This window comes from Crotalus tigris, unplaced genomic scaffold (assembly GCF_016545835.1).
Source record: "Crotalus tigris isolate CLP2741 ecotype Arizona unplaced genomic scaffold, ASM1654583v1 scf7180000018510.657491, whole genome shotgun sequence".
Lineage (NCBI taxonomy): Eukaryota > Metazoa > Chordata > Lepidosauria > Squamata > Viperidae > Crotalus > Crotalus tigris.
Window position 1 is genome coordinate 108,652 of NW_024097046.1, and position 20,362 is coordinate 129,013.

A 20,362-nucleotide genomic window follows, 5' to 3' on the forward strand; every position below is an offset into this window, starting at 1 on the left:
CCTCGGGGGGGGGGGCACGCAAAAACCAGAGGCGCAAAAATTGGCCACCATGCTGCAAGGCACAAAAATGGCCACCACCGCACTGCGGTGTGCAGATACAAGGTGCTGCACCACGCAAGAACAGGGGCTCTGGCCCTGCCCCATTTGCAGCACATGCATGCTCGCGGCCCCATGTGCGCATGCGCGCATGTAAAATGCTTCCCCCTCCCTTTTCTTCCAGTCCACCAATCATCAATTGTTGGTGACCTCTGCTCTACCACCTCTACTCAAGCTTGCTAGTCGGCTGCTTTGTCTCCTGGGCAGGGCTCCTGCTCCGGGCGGCAGTGGCAGCCTGATGGACCTGCTGTTGGCAGCTGTGGCACACGTGCCCACAGAGAGGGCTCTGAGTGCTGCCTCTGGCACGTGTGCCATAGGTTCGCCACCTCTGCCCTACAGCCTATATACACCAAACTTCAATAAATTAACATCTGAGCCTTAGTGCCTAAGGAAAGAACCAGGCCTTCATAACCTTCCAAAAGCCAAGTAAAATTAGGATTCTCCATAGCTCGGGTCCCGAGGGGGAGTTGTTCCAAAGGACAGGCATCATGATAGACAAAGCATACTTTCTAAGATCTATTAGATCAGGGGTCCCCAACCCCCGGTCCGTGAACTGGCACTGGGCCGCGGCATGCCAGAAACTGATCTGCACAAACAAACGAAGACCCATCCGTGGGTTGCAGCCAGTACACAAAACCAAACCCCCTCCAGTCCATGAAAAAACTTCTCTCTACGGAACCGGTCCCTGGTGCTCAAAAGGTTGGGGACGTCTGTGTTAGATGACTTTTTTTTTCTTCACTAAGGGAACCCAAAACATAGGAATGCAGGCAGAAACTGTCAAGTACAGGCAATTCCACAAGTAACCTGGTCCCACAGAATGCAGGGCTTTTAAGGTAACCACCAGGCCAATCACCTTCCCAGCAACCCTCCCCAGAAAACCATCCAATACAGCTGGGTCCAGCAATGGCTTCTTAAGGAACAGACAGACCACAGCATCCTTCAAGGCCAGAGGAATCACACCCTCCTGCAAAGACCTATTTGCACTGCTTGAAACCAGCTACATAAAACTTCCTGGGTAGCTAGGACCTGCTAGGACAGTGGTGGCGAACCTATGGCACGGGTGCCAGAGGCGGCACTCTGAGCCCTCTCTGTGGGCACACACGCCATCGCCCCAGTCCTAGGCCTTCAGCTGGGTTTTATAAAACCTTTTCACTTTAGGCTTCTGCCGCCGTGTGCAAAAAAAAAAAAAAAAGGTTCAATCAGTTAATTTCAACTTCTCGCAGGAAAAAAAAAAGATCTTGCAAAGTTGGAATTGATGGATTGAACTTTTTAGTCCCACCCAGTCTGCCGTTATCACCACAGCCACGCCCAGCCAATAGGCCACACCCACCCGGCACTCCACAATGCATAAGTGGGTTTTGGGTTGGAGTTTGGGCACTCAGTCTCTAAAAGGTTCGCCATCGCTGTACTAGGAGGGACATGGTTCTAACATATAGATGGAAAGATGCAACACCCCAAGGATCCTGTCCTCTTTCTCAGGAACTAGGATGGGGGATTATTGTTTTTTATCTTTTTAAATTTTTTTCTAGTTTACATTTTTTACTGTTTGTTAGCTGCCTAGAATCGCTGTGAGCGAGTAGGCAGCTATATAAATGCTCTCAAACAAGCAAACCAAGCCCAAATAATCAAATAAGACTGGGCCCCAGTCATGTTCTGAAAACCAGCATAGCTGGAATCTAACTGTGAGTAGATCCCAGTGATTTTATCTGACCGATAGCAATGTTAATGATTTCAAGAAGCATACCCATCTTCCAGTGCTGTAATTCTTCCTCATAGTTTGCCAGTTTTTTCTTAAGGTTTTCTCCATGTTCAAAAGTCAGTGTTTCATTAAGTTTATCATGCTGCTGAAATCCAACATACAAAAAGTCAGTTTTGAAAAATTAACTTACATTCTTTTTTTTAAGCAAAAGCACTACAATATCAGAACCAGACAAATTGAATTATTGAATATCATCCATTATATGTTTTTCAATGAGACATTTCACTTAAACAGCATATAATCTCTCTTCAAATTTTAACAAGAAGACATTTCATAGAGGGAATGACAATATTTTCTGTCAATCATTTGATGTAGAGATAGGGGTCAGGTAGAGGTCGTGAGCAGCAAACTGCCCCTCCAAAGCCTGCATGCTTCTTCTCTCTACATGATCTCATCTGTTCACATTGCCATGGTGATGTAGGGAAATACCCCAGGCTGGTACATGATATCACCTGGTTCACATGATATCAGGTAGGTTACATCAACAGGATGTGGCAGAAAACTGCTCCCTGGCTGGGGCCTCCTAGCTGGTATATTCTTAAGGATTGGCAAGGAGTTTCACCAATAGAAATGCTGTTGCTATGCTGATGCCATGTTACTTTATGCTATTTGGAATACCTGTATAAAAGGCAATAAACACTGCGAAGGCAGTCAGACATATTTGCACCCTGCAATGACTGGTCACTGATTCCATCAATTTGAGAATCTCTTTTAGAAAGGCAGAAATCATAACCTGACTCAGGATTTGTGCCAATCTACACATTTTCTGTGTGACAGATGCTCTATTTATCCTAACTTATGGTATCATATGGAGTAACTAAAGAGATTTGTATAGTAATACTTTATTTTATTGTATGTTTGTGGGATTTTTTTTAATATTCTGTGAATGTTCTCCATGTAGTTATAAAGTAACTAATAAGGCACTGCACCAACCTAGATTAAAAAAGGAAAAGGTAGTTCATACTGAAAGATGACAAGATGAATATAGACTAACAATAGATCTCACGTCCCCCCCCGCGCATCTTGCTTCCTTCTCTTCCAATCTTTTAATTATAATTTTGTATTCTTTTAATTATAATTTTGTTTTATTGTTATAGTTTTATTGCTTTTGATGTTATAAGCCACCAAAGTTGCTTTGTGGTGAGATGGACAGCAAATAACTTCAATGAATGAATGAACAAACAAACAAACAAACAAATTAATTAATTAATTAATATTATCCTCCTTAAATCCAACACAATGTTCCCTCTTTGACTCCTAGTCACTGCAGAGCCCTAGTAACTACATAGGCTTTTTTATATTTTATTGTATTGAAGCATAAAATTGTATTGAAGCATAAAAAATAGTGCCATAAAAAAACAGAATAGAAACACAAATTAAGATAGGCAAGAAAATGGTAAGTGAGCATCTGTCCAGCCTAGACGAGTTCAAATCACCAGGACCAAATGGACAGTTAGAACAATTAACCAGTGGAACAACCTGCCTCCAGAAGCAGTGAATGCTCCAACACTGGAAGTTTTTAAGAAGAGACCGGACAGCCATTTGTCCGAAATGGTGTACGGTTTCCTGCCTGACCAGGAGGTTAGACTAGATGACCTCCAAGATCCCTTCCAACTTTATTATTATTATTAGTAGTAGTAATAGTAGTATTAAATCAGTTGTGATTGCTTTAATTATAATTGCTATGGCAGAGATGTTTCAAATGAAAATTAAATATTAGGAGTTCAGTTGGTAACAAAAATAAGTGAAACAAATCTGAGGAAAGAGCAAGACTTTTACTTGGAGAACTTTGCTAAGAAGAGTAAAGTCAGATATTAGTGGCAGACGATAAACAGAATGCCATGTTTAAAGGTTATAGCAAAGCTATACGTAAAGAGCAGAACCAGGAATCAAGCAAAAGTCTGGCCAGAAGGAAACTTCAACATCTAGCTCTCGAAACAATTTTTTTCTAAAAGTCAGATGCAGCAATAAGAGATTGTGGCAGAGGAATACTGATGGTAACATCTTCTCCTATTGGTATATAAAAATTAGTAGGAATGAAGATTGGAAAATCTGGAGCAAGAGAAAAAATACTGACAACTGATGTAGCTGAGGAAGATGTCTTTAAATATAAGAAAAATGAACTTAAGCAATCCCCCCAATGTATTTGTTTAAGTAAATTCACTCAGTAAACAAAGGGTGAGACAGTGCTTCAGATTCAGAAGCAAAATGGTACTTCAGAATGTGCTGGCACTTAGCGTCTATAGTAGCTCCGTAAACTATACATGTCTTTTCCTGGGATTGCATAGCTGTGGGGAAAGGCAAGATCACTTTAAGAAATTTCAAACAGGTACTACTTTTGCACACCTTCAGATCTGAAATGCTGTATAACTCTGATTATCTATGTTTTTAATGTGTCAGCTTGTCTGTAGAAATGGTGTCAATTTCACACCTATACACAAGAACAAAGCGATTCAGTATAAAAATACTGGGAGCCTATTTTGATGGCAGCACTTGTTTATTTTCCAACTCAGGGTACATTCCATTGCTGTGATATCTGAAGACTTTTTCAAACAATGAGGTAGGAAGTTCCATACTGTGTAGCCTCAAAGTTTCTAAAAAAGAGAACATTGTGGAACACTCACCTTGTTTTAACACATATTCTTTACATAAGCAGGGAGTCTCCCTGCACAATTGCAAATACAGGTAGTCCTCGACTTACAAGAGTTTGCTTAGTGACCGTTCAAAGTTACAACGGCACCAAAAAATGAGACTTATGATTGTTTTCGCAGTTACAGTTTTGCAGCATTTCCATGATCATGCGTGATCAAAATTCAGATGCTTGGCAACTGGCTCATAGTTATGACCGTTGCTGTGTCCCAAGGTCACGTGATCACTTTTTTGCGATCTCAACAAACAAAGTAAATGGGAAATCCAAATTCATTTAACAACTGGGTTACCAACATATCAACTACAGTGATTCACTTAACAACTGCGGCAAGAAAGCTCGTAAAATTAATTTCAAAATTACTTAATTTCGTTGTGTGTTACACAGTGACAATAAATATATTCTAGTCTAAGACGGGCTGAAACTCACTTAACAAATGTCTTACTTAATAACAGAAATTTTGGGCTCAATTGTGGTCCTAAGTCGAGGACTACCTGCATAACTATGGTCCAGAATTATACCTCATTTTCTTCCAGGATGTTTTTCTCATCTGCTGCATCGTCTGTTAGATCAATCTGAAACTTTACCCCTCCCTGAAAAATAAAATGCAAAAATATGTAACAGCTGCCACAGAAAATTCATTAATTGCAAATACAGGTAGTCCTCGACTTACAAGAGTTTGTTTAGTGACCGTTCAAAGTTACAACGGCACCGAAACATGAGACTTATGATTGTTTTCGCAGCTACAGTTTTGCAGCATTTCCATGATCATGTGTGATCAAAATTCAGATGCTTGGCAACTGGCTCATATTTATGCTGCATCATCTATTAGATCAATCTGAAACTTTACACCTCCCTGAAAAATAAAATGCAAAAATATGTAACAGCTGCCACAGAAAATTCATAGCTAGAATATAAGTTAGTGCGGAGAGAGAAAGAGAGAGAGACAGAGAAGAGAGACAGAGAGAGAGAGAGAGAGAGAGAGAGAGAGAAAGAGAGAGAGAGAGAGAGAGAAGAGGAGAGGAGAGGAGAGGAGAGGAGAGGAGAGGAGAGGAGAGGAGAGGAGAGGAGAGGAGAAGAGAAGAGAAGAGAAGAGATATGATTATCCCTCTTGTACTATTGAATGTAGCAGCATAAAAATGCACAATCACTTTTCTCCCTCTGAGGAAGAGGGAAGACGTCAATTAAGTAAAAGGGACAACGAACAAGGGATTTCTCTCCTTTATTTTGCTGAGATGTCCATTATAGCAAAATGAAAGAAAAAGACCCCTTGTTCTTCCTTCTTTTAAGTTTAAAAATACTAATACTCCAGTTGAAATGATGTAATACAAAGGTGGCATTATTATTATATATAGATAAGGTATATATATAAACTGAACCTTTGCTTTCTGTTGTACTTCTGGATTCTTCTTCTCCTGCCCTCTCTGCAGACCAATTTGTTTCAGGTTTTGTTCCATGTCCTGGGGAGAGAAGAGGAGAGGAAAAAAGCAAATTGTTCATCACTATTTGCACTAAAAAGATACAGTATGCAAGCATTAACAGGCAACTAAAAACAATAAAGAGACTCCCTTCTGGGGGGCAGAAGGGATCTTTTATGAATGCTAACCTGTTCTACAGAATCATTTAAAAATACTTTAGTACAGGGTGATAAAGGATAAATCAGGACTTACTACTACAAGAATGGGCAGTGTGATAGATGTGATGGCCTAATATTACACGCATCGCACCAGAAGCCTCCCACACAAGAGTTTATATTTTTGAAACTTGTTTCAGGTGATCAGATGTTTAAAGGGATAAAATATGTGCCTTCGGCTTTGCGATGGCTTCATCAACCCACAGCAACCCTAAAAACCTGAACTCTTCCCCCCAACATTTTGAAAGGTTTCAACAAGCAAGTCTGATTAAACAAACAAGTTTAATCTACAAGGATTAAGAGATTAATTTTATTCTTTAACCTCCAACCTCAAAAGTAGGGGGGAAAAAGAATCCGGTCTTAGCCTGCCCAGTCTTGTGGCATCAGGTCATCAGGCCATGTGTTCAAAACCCTAGACAGGCTCCAAGGTCACCCCTCGCTCAGAAAGACACAACACTATTCTAGTAGATTTCCAATTAATTTGCTGTAGATGGAAGGGTTTTGTTTTCAACCACCGGTTTTTTAACAATTATTTCTGAGTCTGTTAGAATTGTTAATCTGTGTTAATTTTGATGTAGATTTGTATCTTCAAGTTATCCCAGTATATGCCACATGCAATATTTTTAGATAAATAGTTCCAAATGTAAGCTACCATTTTGCCTTTAGCTTGGATGGATGGGTGGATGGATGGATGGGTGGATGGGTGGATGGATGGATGGATGGATGGATGGGCGGGCGGATAGACAGAAAAAGCTGCTAACTCAAAACTTAAATTTGCACTCTTCTATTAAAAGAAAAGATTAAACACGAATATATTTGGCAGAAATTGCAATAAGATCTCTTATTTGTACTTTTATTTTAGTCAAACAAAAATAGAGTTCTTCCTGTTAATGAAGACACTACAATGAACCAAATGAAAAGGTTGTATCAAAACCAAAAGTGCTGATACCTGGCCTGGTTCATTTCTTTCTTCATGGTCTTCACTCTTTCCCAGTTTCACAATATAGGTTTTGTCCCTTATGTTTTTATTTTCCTTTAAGATAATAGTCATAAACATAACATTTTAGGTTCAGTAGATGGATGTTAAGTATACACATTAAAACTTTTGTCTACATGAACTTTTACAGTGTCATAACAAAAGAAATAAAGGATTGCAGAAAATAGCATTAGAATATGCATTTCCATCCAAATAATATCCAAATATTATTTTTAAACTTGTGGTGTATTTGCATTAAAGCAATCTACATTTAGGACTATGAAAAGTAACTTAAATTCTGGAACTTCCAAGGAAGAAATGGCAAACTGAGGATGGTTCCATTGAGGGGGAAGCTGACAACCACAGTGGCATGAAGAGTCAGTGAATGGACTGACTCTTCCCAATTTCTCTCTGGAGAAGGAATGGACTTGGATCACACACAAGTGCTCCAGACACTTGCTTCTCATGAGGAGACCACAAACAGGGGACTCCTGTGGGTTTAAAGCTCTGGGAGATGAGGTAATACCAGCTGTGGTTTGGCACCTACAAAAGGACACAAGATTTGCATATTTCCTTTCTTAATCACTTTTGGAAATTGCTTGCTAACTGCTTAAGATATTAGGAACCTTTATAGTGGCACGTTTTACTATACCAGAGGAGTGTCCTAAAATCTTTTGAGAAATAAATTTTTAAAAAGGAGGTTTTGTGTGGGGGAGTTTATGAAAAGGAGAACACTTAGAGGCTGGATAGGTTTGCCCACACAACCCAAAAACAAAGCTTCCATAAATATGATACAGATCCCTCTCTCCATATGAATGTAAGATGAAAAATTATTTTGTGTTTCTTTCAAGAATCTCCCAATCTTTTTAGTGCATACTATAACTACCATTTCATTAAAACATACAATAATAATATTTAACTTCAAAAGACAAGTTTTCAATTTATCACACTAAAGATTCTTATGATCACAGAAAAACAAGCATAAGACCAGTATACCAGTTGCACCTGTTACTAACCATAATGACACCTGAATCACATTAACACAATGATAAACCGATTTCACTACTCAATGTGGATTACAAAATTTTTACTTCAATAATGGCAGAGAGACTGAAAAAATACTTAGTTGAGTTTAAACATCCAGATCAAAACAGCTTTTTACTGAAGAGACAAATTAAAAACAATTTAAGGGTGATAACGGACGTATCAGAATATTATGAATTACATCCAGGGAAACAATTAGCATTAGTGTTTTTAGACGCCCAAAAAGCGTTTGATAATGTTTCCTGGCAATTTATGGTTCAACAATTACAAATAATGGATTTTGGAAAGAATTTTACAAATATAATAAAAACAATATATAGCAACCAGAAGCAAAAGTGATAGTGAATGGAGATTATACTGAGAGCTTTGAGATAAGAAAAGGTACAAGTGTGTCCACTATCTCCATTATTATTTATCTTTACTTTGGAAGTACTAAATAGAAGGATAAGACAGGACACAGAAATTAAAGGATTGAAAATAAAAGATGAAACATATAAGTTACAAGCATTTGCTGATGATTTAGTGTTTATCTTGGAAGAACCTTTAGAGATGATTCCTAACTATGGGAAAAGATAGAAGAATATGGAGAAATGGCATAAATAAATAAATAAATAAAAAATCAAAGTAATAGTAAAGACCCTCACAGATAAACAAAAAAGGCAAATACTAGAGAGAACAGAGGTACAAATAGTGAAAAAGTTAAATATTTAGGTATTCATCTTTCAGCTAAGTGTTCGTCAATAAAAGAAGACAATTATACAAAATTATTGAAGCAAATAAAGCTAGACTTGGAAAGATGGAAAAATCTGCAGCTGTCAATATTAGGAAGAATTGCTACAGTAAAAATGAATGTGTTGCCGAAGATTTTATTTCTATTTCAAATGATTCTGATAAAGCTTGAGAGAAAATTCTTTCAAGATTTAAATTCATTGGTCTTGAACTTTATTTGGCAGGGGGAAAAAGCTAGAATTAAGATGAAAACATTACAAGATGCTAAGGAAAATGGAGTTTTTGAGTTGCCGGAATGGAGGTTGTATTACCAAGCATCTGTGTTAACATGGGTGAAAGAGTGGATAACACTTAGAAATAAAAGGTTATTATATTTAGAGGGACATGATTTACAATTCGGGTGGCATGCTTTCTTATGGTACGGGAAAAACAGAGTCCATAAGTATTTTCAAAATCATTTTATAAGAAATGCCTTGTCAACAGTATGGGAAAAAATTAAAGCTAAAATATATTTAAAAATTCCAGGGTAGTTATCAACGATGGAGGCATTTATACATCCGAACTTGGTAGACTTTGAAAAAATATGGACATATAAAGATATTCTAGATATTGATGGGAAATTAAAATCTAAACAAGAATTGGAAAAAAAAACCACAATGATAACTCATATAAATGCCATAATATCCAAATATCCTGGCACGTAATTAGATTACAGCATTTATATGAATGACATCATATACATATTTTGTCATCTCACTCCCTTGACCCTTCCCCAACCATTCATATGGTACAATTAGTCCTGCATTTGAAAGAGCCATTTCGCATTATATGTTAGTCTGAATAAATCTTCTTTGGAGCTTTAAAACAGCCACATCTTTTGCAAGGCTTGAGCAGTTGCTTCAAGAGCTGTTCCTGGCTGTCTCAACATGGGTGTGCATGCACAGCCACTCTGCTTTGTGCAGACCCATTGAGGTGTTGTAGTGTAGTCTACGCATGCACATGTATATTCAAAACAGCAGAGACAGTTTTTGAAGCATCTATGCTAGTCTTGCAAGTTTTTTTTAATCCTTTGAAGAAAGATCTGTTTTTTGGGCTAATGTGCTTTGCAAATCATCTGATTCCAATGCTTTCCCTAGCCCATCAAGTAACTATTTGGTCCAAGGACATTAACCTTAACTGCTTTAAGGCGAATTTCATTTACTTCACTCTGGTACTGTTGGCGAATTTCATGTAACTGCTTCAGGTATTCCTGCAAAACATTATTGGATTTTAATAAAATGTATCTGTACAGATATCTTTCAAAACAATTTCTAATATGGAAGAAAATATCCATTAACATTATACAAATTAATTCAAAACTAAGTCCCATAGAGAAGTAACTTCCCAGAAGTGTAAGAATTGGGCTGCAACTTTATGGACACATATAGAAAATGAATATCAATATTATGGACACATATTTGGTCTTTAAAATTTTCTACTGTGAACACACTGTAATCTGGCTTGTAATGACATTTTTAAAACCCCTGTAACATTTCAAATTATATTCAGGTTTGTTATTAAATAACTGTATAGTTTCTGTACAATTTTCTCACTTAACAATGGAACTGTATTTTGCCAAGGATTAAGATAAGTTGAACATGAACTGTATTTTAATGCTTTAAAAATGGGGGAACCCTTTTTAATTGATTACAGGAGTTATGCAGCTATCTCACAAAATGATATTAGGTGGCTCACAACAACTCATATAAACAAAGTTAAAAATAAAAATACTCTTCTGCCCCAAGCACCAAACCAAACAGGTTGTTTCTTTATAGCCCAACAGTCCTTGTAACAAGAATTTTGGATTTAATGTGAGATGTACCTCTATAATGCATGTTTACAGTCTAATTCAATCTTTCATCTAAAACTGTAAAAAATGCAAACATGATATCAAACACTTGTACCATCTTGCCTGTTGACTAGAGCTTGAGAATTTAAAAGCCTATATGCTATTTTGTTGCCTAACAAAAAGTTTGCTTTACTCTGGATTTTATAATTTTTCTAATGGTACATTAAAATGCAAAAAGTTATTCTGATCTTCTGTTTTGGCTTCCCCAAATCGCTCTGCAGAGTGCTCTTGGAGACAGCAAAAACACGACGTCTTTGTGGAATCCCTCCAAATAAGGGCTAAAAGTTAATTTGAAGAGAACTAATTTTATTATTAAAGGAGCCCTGGAGGGACAGTGGTTAGAATGCAGTACTGCAAGCTGACTCTGCTGACTGCCAGGAGTTCGATCCTGATGGGTTCGAAGTTGGCTTGGCCTTCCATCTTCCGCGGTCGGTAAACTAAGAACCAAGATTGTTGGGGCCAACATTGTAAACTGCTCAGGGAGTGCTGTAAAGCACTGTGAAGCAGTATATAAGTCTACGTGCTATTGCTATTAAGGGTAATGTAAAAATCTTACAAGGGAAAACATGCAATACTCTCTGGGATAGACATCATGTTCCATCATGGCATGTCTGTGCCTGAAAGTAGGTTTGCAAAAGCTTTTATAATTAGCACATTAATCATGAATGCAAAACAAGATGTCAGTTAGAAACAGGAGCAGCTGATCAGTCTAAGAAATGTGCTCCCTGGAAATTCCTCACCATCTCTGCATCTGGACATTTCCCCCACATATCTTCCCAGGCCATGCTATATATCTACTATTTTTTATACTAAAACCCCATACATTAGTTAAACACAGTATTAGCATGATCCACATGGCTTCTCCCTGAGTTCTAAGGCTGTGACACACTGCTTAGAAAAAGAAGGGATTTTCAAAAGCTTCTCATATTGAAAGGTCACAAACAGTTGCCCATCAAGTCAAAACAATTTGCCCTGGTCATTGTCAAATTGCCAAATAGCAAAATAAGTATATTATAAAACCGTTGAAGGAGCTGTTTGAACCATACTGTTGATTAAAACTAAATAATATAATTCTGAATACTCCATCCTTAAAGAAAGAAAAATTAGGAATAGATAATCATAGAGGTAATTTAGTCCAATCTCTAGTTTATGCAATATCCACTACAGCATCTATGACAGATGACCACCTACTCTGTTTCCCAGAAAAGAAGGCCTATCTTGAAAATAAGCCCTAGCTTGATTTCTTTTCTCTTTTTTTTGCTTTCTCTTTTTTATTATTTTATTTTTAACCAACAAAACAAAACAAAACAAAACATAACACACATACACACACAGTATATACTCCTCCCCCTTTTTTTTAACAGCAATTACATAATGGTAATCTTCTATTATTTACATTTCCCCCCTTATTCTTCTTTAGAATATTTGTCCTTATTGCCCCGTTGTTTCTTATTTACATTTTTCTTCCTTCATATTCTACTTCTTACTAAGAATTATTCATATTATTATTATTATACATTATTATACACATATTTTCACTTTTGACTTTTCCATATTTATTCTCCTCTATTATTTCTAGTCTCCAACCAGTCATACCACTTGTTCCATGTTATATAGTACTCTGTGTCTTTCTTTTATCTCTTTTGTTAATTTGTCCATCTCAGCACAGTCCAGGATTTTTCTTATCACTTCTTCCTCTGATGGTATATTCTCATTTTTCCCCTAGCTTGATTTCTACACATGCGCCTAATATAAGCCCTAGCCCCAAAATAAGCCCTAGTTTTGGGGTGAAGCGCACACGTAAAAATCAAGCTAGGGTGGAGGTGGGGGGTAGAGCTGCCCCAGGTACCCTGCACTCACTTACCTTAGGACTACTGCAGCCAGGCCTCCCACGCCCCCACACCTGTTACGCCGCTGCCTGAGTTCTTGTGCAGCCGCTTGTGGCCGGACGCCACATAGCGCATCACTATGCGGCCTCCTGCCATAAGCAGCAGCACCAGCGCGAAGCACCATGTGACATTCTGCTGCGAGGGGCGGCACTGGCGCGATGCACCACATGGCGTCCGGCCGCGAGTGGCTACAGAATAGCTCAGGCAGCAGTACAACAGGTGTCGGGGGGGGGGCAGGCCTGGCTGCAGCGGTCCTAAGATAAGCAGGTAAGACATCCCCCGAAAATAAGACCTGGTGCCTCTTTTGGAGGAAAACAAATCATAATAAAATGGGTCTTATTTTGGGGGAAACACAGTAGCCTTTATTCTCCTTCATAAAATACAGGTAGTCCTCAACTTACAACACTTACACGGCATTGAAAAAAAATGAGTTATGACCATTTTTCACATTTACAACTGTTACAGCATCCCCATGATCACGTGATCGAAATTCAAATGCTTGGCAGCTGACTCATATTTATGACAGTTGCAGCATTCCAGGGTCGCAACCTTCTGATAAGCAAAGTCAATGGGGATGCCAGATTCACTTAACAACTGTATCACTAACAACTGCAGCAATTCACTTAACAACTTTTGGCAACAAAAGTCATAAAATAGGGCAAATTTCACTTACCTGTACAGACATTCTATATATATATTTTATGACAAAGTAATAAGTAGGTAGAAACATCTAATATTCCAATCATAGATTCTTCAGTCCATATCCAAATGCTCTGGGCAGGCTCCCTTACCTGTTGTTTCATTTCATTTTTTTGAGGAAGAGCATTATTACAGACTTTGAGCTGTTCTTCCTTCATTTCTTGATTCTGCAGCTGACAAAATTCAGCAGAAGATGGCCGTAGCCCCTATTGATATGTAAAACAATTAACTAACGTTAAAAGCAGTGTCTAGAAAAGATTCCTCTTTCATTTTTATGAGCCCATTACACGTAAAAGAAAGATCAAAATGCAAATATTATTACATTTAAAGTAGCATTTCATGTTGGTACCAGTAAAAAAGAATAGGACCTCCAAAATTTATTTGCTCCAATCTGTGTTTCTTTGATTACAGAAATTGCTTACCAGTTGCTTCTCTACTTTTAACTTGTTTTGCTGAGCATTAAATCGTCTCTGAAGATATTCTGAAGGCCTGAAAAACATAACATTCATTGAAAACTCTAAATAGAAAAAAGGGACATCGTGTCAAAAATCAATAGATGTTTCCATATTCAAGAAAAAAAAATACAACCCATGAGGTGGAGGAGGAGGTGGTTCTTGTCCTTTCTGCTTATAATATTCTTCCATTCTCTGGCCAATACAGGGATCATCATCTTGGACTAAAGCTCTCTTCCGCAGGCTTGCCAGCTTTACGTAATAATGGTCATAATGTCCACACATTCTAATGACCTCTGGCTTCCCACATATTTTAAACGCAGGACCCAAGGGCTGAAAATATTAAATTCATAAAGACAACAAATCCAAAATATTGAATATTGTTTAAATCTGAATTGTTATTCCTTGTGACATTCATTTTATTAAAACATGTTCATTCTGAGCCGAGTGAATGGAAATCAATTTTACATAAAATAGTGTGATCTAACTATCGTCCTGATCAAAAGAAACTCTGAGATAATCAATAAAAATGATCTTTCCTCCACAGCAAAGCAGAATATAACAACAAAATAAGCAAATTACTTTTCTGCATCTTATCCTCTGCTAAGCTTTAAGCGTTAAGCCTTCAGCTAAATATTTGAGCACTGATGCTTTATAACAATGATTGCAGTCATTTGGCCAGGACCTCATATTTCTACTTTGCTGCATTTACCCCCACTTCAATCTCTGTCATTTTGGCTACTCTGCACTTCACCACTCCTGTTGCCCACTGCTGCCCCAGCTGATTTTTGCCATCTTCTTTCTCCTGCTGCTTGAAAAGGTATGCCAAGCCTCACTCCTCGTGATGGCATTGTTGGCCTCACAAGACCTTCCCGAGCAGTGGGAGAGAAAAAAATACAGTGAAGGTTACTTGGGAGTAGCAAGGAGCAGTAGGGGTCAGCAGAGCAGTGTGGAGCAGTAGAGAAGTAGGATAGAGAGATCAACAGCAAAGAGATGGTGGGGAGAAAGACAGGTGGAAGGAGTTGAACCCACCCTGCATCATAAATGTGAGCATGCTGCCAAGCATCTGAATTGTGATTATGTGACCATGGGGGCACTGCATTGGCTGTAATTTTGAGGACCAGTCAAATACCATTCATTCAGTGCTGTTGTAATTTTAAACCCTCACTAGCTGAATAGAACTTGAACAGAATACTTTATTAGCCAAGTGTGATTAGACACACAAGGAATTTGCCTCCGGTGCCTAATCTTTCAGTGTACATGCAAAACAACAAAATAATAATAATAATGATGATACCAATAAGAGAAGGTAGTGGAACAGATGAGAAAGATAAAAGTAATACAGCCATACTACATGGGTAAATATATTTAGACGTAAGACAGTAGTGTGGGAATTAGGTATTCAGCAGAGAGATGGAACAAGGAAAAACACTGTCTTTCTGTCTAGTTGTTTTTGCATGCAATGCCCCGTAGCAGCATCCCAAGGGAAGGAGTTGAAACAGTTATGTCCAGGAGTTGAAACAGTTTATGCCCAAGATGTACAGAATGATCATAAACACATGACTAGGTTAGCAATATATAACTCTTACCTTAATAATTGGATCCTGAATACTTGAAGGAGAATAGCATTCATTTTTATACACTAATTTTCTAGGAAGCATTTCCATCTTGATTTTGGGAGAACGATAATCATGGAGTCTTCGTTTCTGACCTTTAGGAGTTTATGTAACAATAATAAATAATATTTGGTTAATTACTTCTACATTTAATAAATATTAAGAAAGGAACTGACAGACGTGTAGGTTATCTCTACACTTTGCAATTGAAAAAAAGCATTATTCCCTTGAAAATCAGCAGTATGTACTGAGTTGGGAATCACTTGGTTACCACAGAATACACATGTCTCTTCTAAATAAATGTTTTTCCATAAGATATGAAGTCAGAAAGGTAATCCTGAAAAATATAGCATTTCTATTCAACAATTTATCAAATTCCCATTATGTTTAATGGCTCAGTTTTAAGTACTAAGGAAGTCTTTAGTTATGTGTCAGCACAATATTTATCTGAACCAAATTAATCCTCAGGCTAGCCTTCTACAACAACCAGGGATTTGATCATATACAGCAGGGGTGTCAAACTGCCGGCCCACAGGTCAGAAGCATCATAGCAAAACTGCACCCACCCCATTGCCGGCAATGGCAAAAAAGTCATGATACGTCGCGACACGTCACGTGATGTTGCGAGTTTGACACCCCTGATATACAGGATGGAAAGTTCCAGGCTGCCAACACCCAATATAAAAATTGGTTCAACTGGTTTTCTGCCTGACATCCCAACTTTGTAGAGCCATTGTCATCAACTGTCTTCTGGGAAGGATCCCTGAACAGAAACAGAAGGGATACAAACATTACAACAGATACTGAACAGATACTGAACATTACAATCAACTTCTCTATGGAATGAAAAGTGAAAAACTGCTCAGAGGGATTTTTTCCTTCTTTCTCTCCAGCCTCACCATTATAATCAACTTCTTGCAGGAACAACTGTAGATGGATATTTGCTTGTTTTTAAATAATATTTATTTACCAAGCATAGGCCTGGATTTATTTTAATACAATCCAATTTTAATTTTTTGAAGGGAGACTTCTGACTAAAGCAATCCCAAGGTTTTTCTGTGTCCCTTGTCTCTCCTATAAATCAGAAGGAACCTATTAATTTTACCTTGCACAACAGAGCATATCTTGAAAATACAGCTTTCAAGTTATAATCTATATTTACTCAATCTCTGCTGACACCTTTTCCTCAATGAAAAGATGCATGCCGTGGTGGCACAGTAGTTAAAATGCAGCATTGCAGGCTAACTCTGCCCACTGCCAGGAGTTCGATCCTGACTGGCACAAGGTTGACTCAGCCATCCATCCTTCTGAGGATCCAGATTGTTGGGGGCAATATGTTGATATTTGTACACCGCTCAGAGAGTGCTGTAAAACACTATGGAGCGGTATATAAATCTAAGTGCTATCGCTATTGCTTTTGCTATTTTACAACCTCTTCATTTCTTGAAAGTGGCCATTTCAATAACGATCTCAGTGTAAAACAAATTTCATACATATAAACAATCACTTGCCTAGTGATGAAGCTGATGACTTTTTCCTGTGAATAACAGTATGACTGAATTCTGCTTCAATGATCTAGAAAGGAATACAATGGAGTGCAATTATTTATTTCTGTGCTACATCAACAGTGTTTCAAGTAAATGTACCAAATGTTATTTTATTCTAACTCAATCCAGGGAGAAACAAACGTACCCTCTTGGTGTTTTTGTCCTGGGGAAAGCTAGCAATACCCAAAAAAATTATTTGGTAACAATATAAGTGGAATTTATCTGTGTATTTGGGGAAGTTATAATGCCACCCATCTTGCATACATAACCCTGGTCAACCAGCAATCCACACAAAGAGTTATATAGAAAATAAATTGTAAAATAATTGTATAATACAAAACAAAGTTAAAATAACCATCCGACAATAACCAAGTCCCCATAACAGATTCACAACACAACTACATCTATTTTGGGCTCAGTTAACATCCTGGCCCAGTGCTTGGAGCAAGGGTTATTTTTCACAGTCTTCTGTAAAGTCAGAATGCTTACAGCTCTCCAAATATAAGGGGAAGGCTGTTTTATAATGAACAGAGCCTTCTTCCACATAAGAAGAGGTAAAAAATACCAGTCAACAGATAAAGGAGTTTTGAATGGACCAAGCAATTTTGTTTCTCTCAGCCACAAAAGATACTCACCTCAGGTGGCAAATAATTCTTTATCTGCTTCTCCAAAAAGGCTTTTTTTAAAATAGAGTTAATAGAAGGGCGATCTCTTGGAGAAGTTCTAAACAACTGGGATATTAACAATCTCAGATTGGAAGAATACTTCACAGACACAGGAATGAAATGGCCTCTGCAGATCTTCATTATAAGTTGGGGCAAATTGTTGCCTTCAAACTATCACATGAAAATAAAGTCAATATATTAAATCAAAACGGTGATTTAAACAGAAATGCATAAAAGTAGTTACATAAAATAAAGGACAGATGAGGGCAGAATAGTCTTAGTCTTCTTTTAATAGCAGTCCAATTCATCGGATCATTTCATATCTACTATTTCTCACTGATGATATTGTCTGCTTCCCTTATTTGTGAACTACCACCCTGCTTATCAAAAAGAACTACTGCAACAGCAGTCAAAGTATGTTCTACTTTACATTATATTACATTATACCTCAAAAAATCCACTACTAAAACACATTTAAAATGTTAAGGCCATGTGTGATTGATTCTTTCACAAATGGTTGACACCCATTCATATTTATTTGTTTGTTTGTTTGTTTAGCTTATGGTATATCATATGTGGACTAGCAATATATATTAACATTCTACTTAGAGTAGTAATATACAATAAAATATAAATGTTAAAAAGATCAGTGTTCAAATACCAATGTCCAGGCCATCTAACCACTGAAGCGCAGAATTGTTTATATTTTAAAAAATCAGATACTGATCCGGTATATGCCCTCAGCTTACAGCTAGTCACTAAGTGATCGCAGTCACATTGAGGGGAGGATACCATGCTCCATTTATACATCCCGGCAGATGCCATGTGAGGTGCGAATCCTATTCAGGACTGTCCATTGCTGATATGATTGTTCAAAGTGTGGCACCTTTTTTGTGCGGTTTATGTCTGGGCACTCAGCAACCCATTTGGCTTTCCATTTGAGAATCAATGTGAAAGTTGTTGGGTAGATGTTGTGCAAGTGCCAATGGGGGAGTCCTGGATTTGAGTCTTCCAGCTGATAAATGAGAAAGGTTGGCATGCAGTAAGGAGCCAGAAGGAATATTATTCCTCGGTAGGAGTAATAAAACAATAATTTACCAAAAGGCAAGCCAATAAGAATCTTCCATGTTAGAAAAAGAAAAAACACAACAACAAAAAAACAAAACAACCCTCACCCACCCACCCCAAACCACCCCCATCCCCCCCCCGAACTTCCCAGAGCTGGATATAGGCTTAATTAAAATTTTTAAAAATCTTAAAGAAATTGAAAAAATATAAATCATAAGTATATCTAAATAGCTTACATAAACAACTTATAAAATGATTTACAAAAAAGTGTATATAAGAAAAAAGCATGAATATATAAAAAAATAGAAAAAGTACTTCAAAGAAAAAAAAGATAATAATAATAAAAAAGAAAAAAAGGAGGAAGAAAAGAGATAAAAAAAGAGTACAATCTATAAAATATCAAAATTTATATACAAATTATTGAAAAGCTAAATGTTATTTTTTTATATCCAATTTATATTGTATGAAATTTATCCATTTTTCCCATACGGCAGAAAATTTCTCTTGCGATTGCTTCTTTAAGAAAGCCGAAATCTTTGCCATTTCCGCCAAATAAGAAACTTTAAAAAACCACTCTTGCAAAGTAGGCAAAGATTCCTTCTTCCAGTATTGCCCTACTAACAGCCTTGTGGCTGTAATCAAATTTAACATCAATATAACCTCCTTAACATCACAATCAGTAACAATATCTAACAAAAACAATTGTGGAGTGAATTTTACCCTCTTTCTAAAAATTCTTTGAATATTCCACCATATCTTAATCCAAAAAGCTTTTATATTTTTACACGACCACCAAATATGATAATAAGTGGCATCCAAACAACCACATCTCCAACATTTAGGCTGTAAGTCAGGATACATAAGAGACATTTTTTTTGGATCAAGGTGCCATCTATAAAACATTTTATAAAAATTCTCCCTTAAGTTCTGGGCTTGTGTAAATTTAACATTCCTCACCCAAATAGTTTCCCAGGTATCCAGTAGAACTGGTTCACCAAAATTTTGAGCCCATTTAATCATACAATCTTTGATTAATTCTGATTCTGAATCCAGTTCCACTAGAACCCCATAAATTCTCTTGATATGAGTTCACCTTTGATCCTTTACTTGTTTAACAAAATTTTCATCTTCTCTAAGCAAGCCCATGTTACGATCCATCTTCCATCTATCCACTATTTGTCTGTACTGAAACCATGAATAGGTAATATTTTCTTGTGCTAATTCTTCCAAAGATTTTAACTGCCAATTTTGACCATCCCATCTAAGTAATTGTGTATAAGAGACCCTATCCATCTTAACTCCTCTCCTTATCCCCTCTATCGCATGCCCGGGTATAGCCCATAGTGGTATTTTAAAATCACTTTTATAATATTTCCTCCAAATCCGAAGTAGAGAAATCCTTATAATATGAGATTTAAAAACCCGGTCCACTTTTTTATTAAAAATTAAATAGGCATGCCATCCAAAAAGTAAATCCCAGCTTCCGGTGGTTCCAGCGACGACGAATGGCGGCGTTTTACAAAGCCGCCCGTTCCTGGTGCGTGTAAAAGCCGCGGGACTTTGACAATCAGCTGTCCCGCGGCTTGAATCTCCTCCCTGGGAAAAAGGGAGGAGGAGAGCTCTCAGGTAGAGGTAAGAGCTCCCCTGGATTCCT

At 37.5% G+C, this 20,362-nt stretch overlaps 1 protein-coding gene across 11 annotated transcripts in view; it reads right to left on the minus strand.

Moving 5' to 3' along the window:
• Positions 1–20,362, minus strand: part of NEK5 (NIMA related kinase 5) — a 46,838-nt gene that overhangs the window by 12,977 nt on the left and 13,499 nt on the right. For 6 of the 11 annotated variants that reach the window (XM_039353273.1, XM_039353276.1, XM_039353269.1 and 3 more), the window contains exons 9-20: positions 18,527–18,655; positions 17,611–17,811; positions 16,940–17,003; positions 15,402–15,523; positions 13,949–14,145; positions 13,783–13,849; positions 13,453–13,566; positions 10,056–10,133; positions 7,085–7,168; positions 5,882–5,962; positions 5,024–5,095; positions 1,841–1,940 (exon numbers count right to left, since the gene is read on the minus strand). In XM_039353273.1, coding sequence (XP_039209207.1) covers positions 1,841–1,940; positions 5,024–5,095; positions 5,882–5,962; positions 7,085–7,168; positions 10,056–10,133; positions 13,453–13,566; positions 13,783–13,849; positions 13,949–14,145; positions 15,402–15,523; positions 16,940–17,003; positions 17,611–17,811; positions 18,527–18,655 — 1,309 coding nt within the window. The remainder of the gene's footprint in view (positions 1–1,840; positions 1,941–5,023; positions 5,096–5,881; positions 5,963–7,084; positions 7,169–10,055; positions 10,134–13,452; positions 13,567–13,782; positions 13,850–13,948; positions 14,146–15,401; positions 15,524–16,939; positions 17,004–17,610; positions 17,812–18,526; positions 18,656–20,362) is intronic. The other 5 variants (XM_039353278.1, XM_039353275.1, XM_039353277.1 and 2 more) reach the window with 4 other exon arrangements.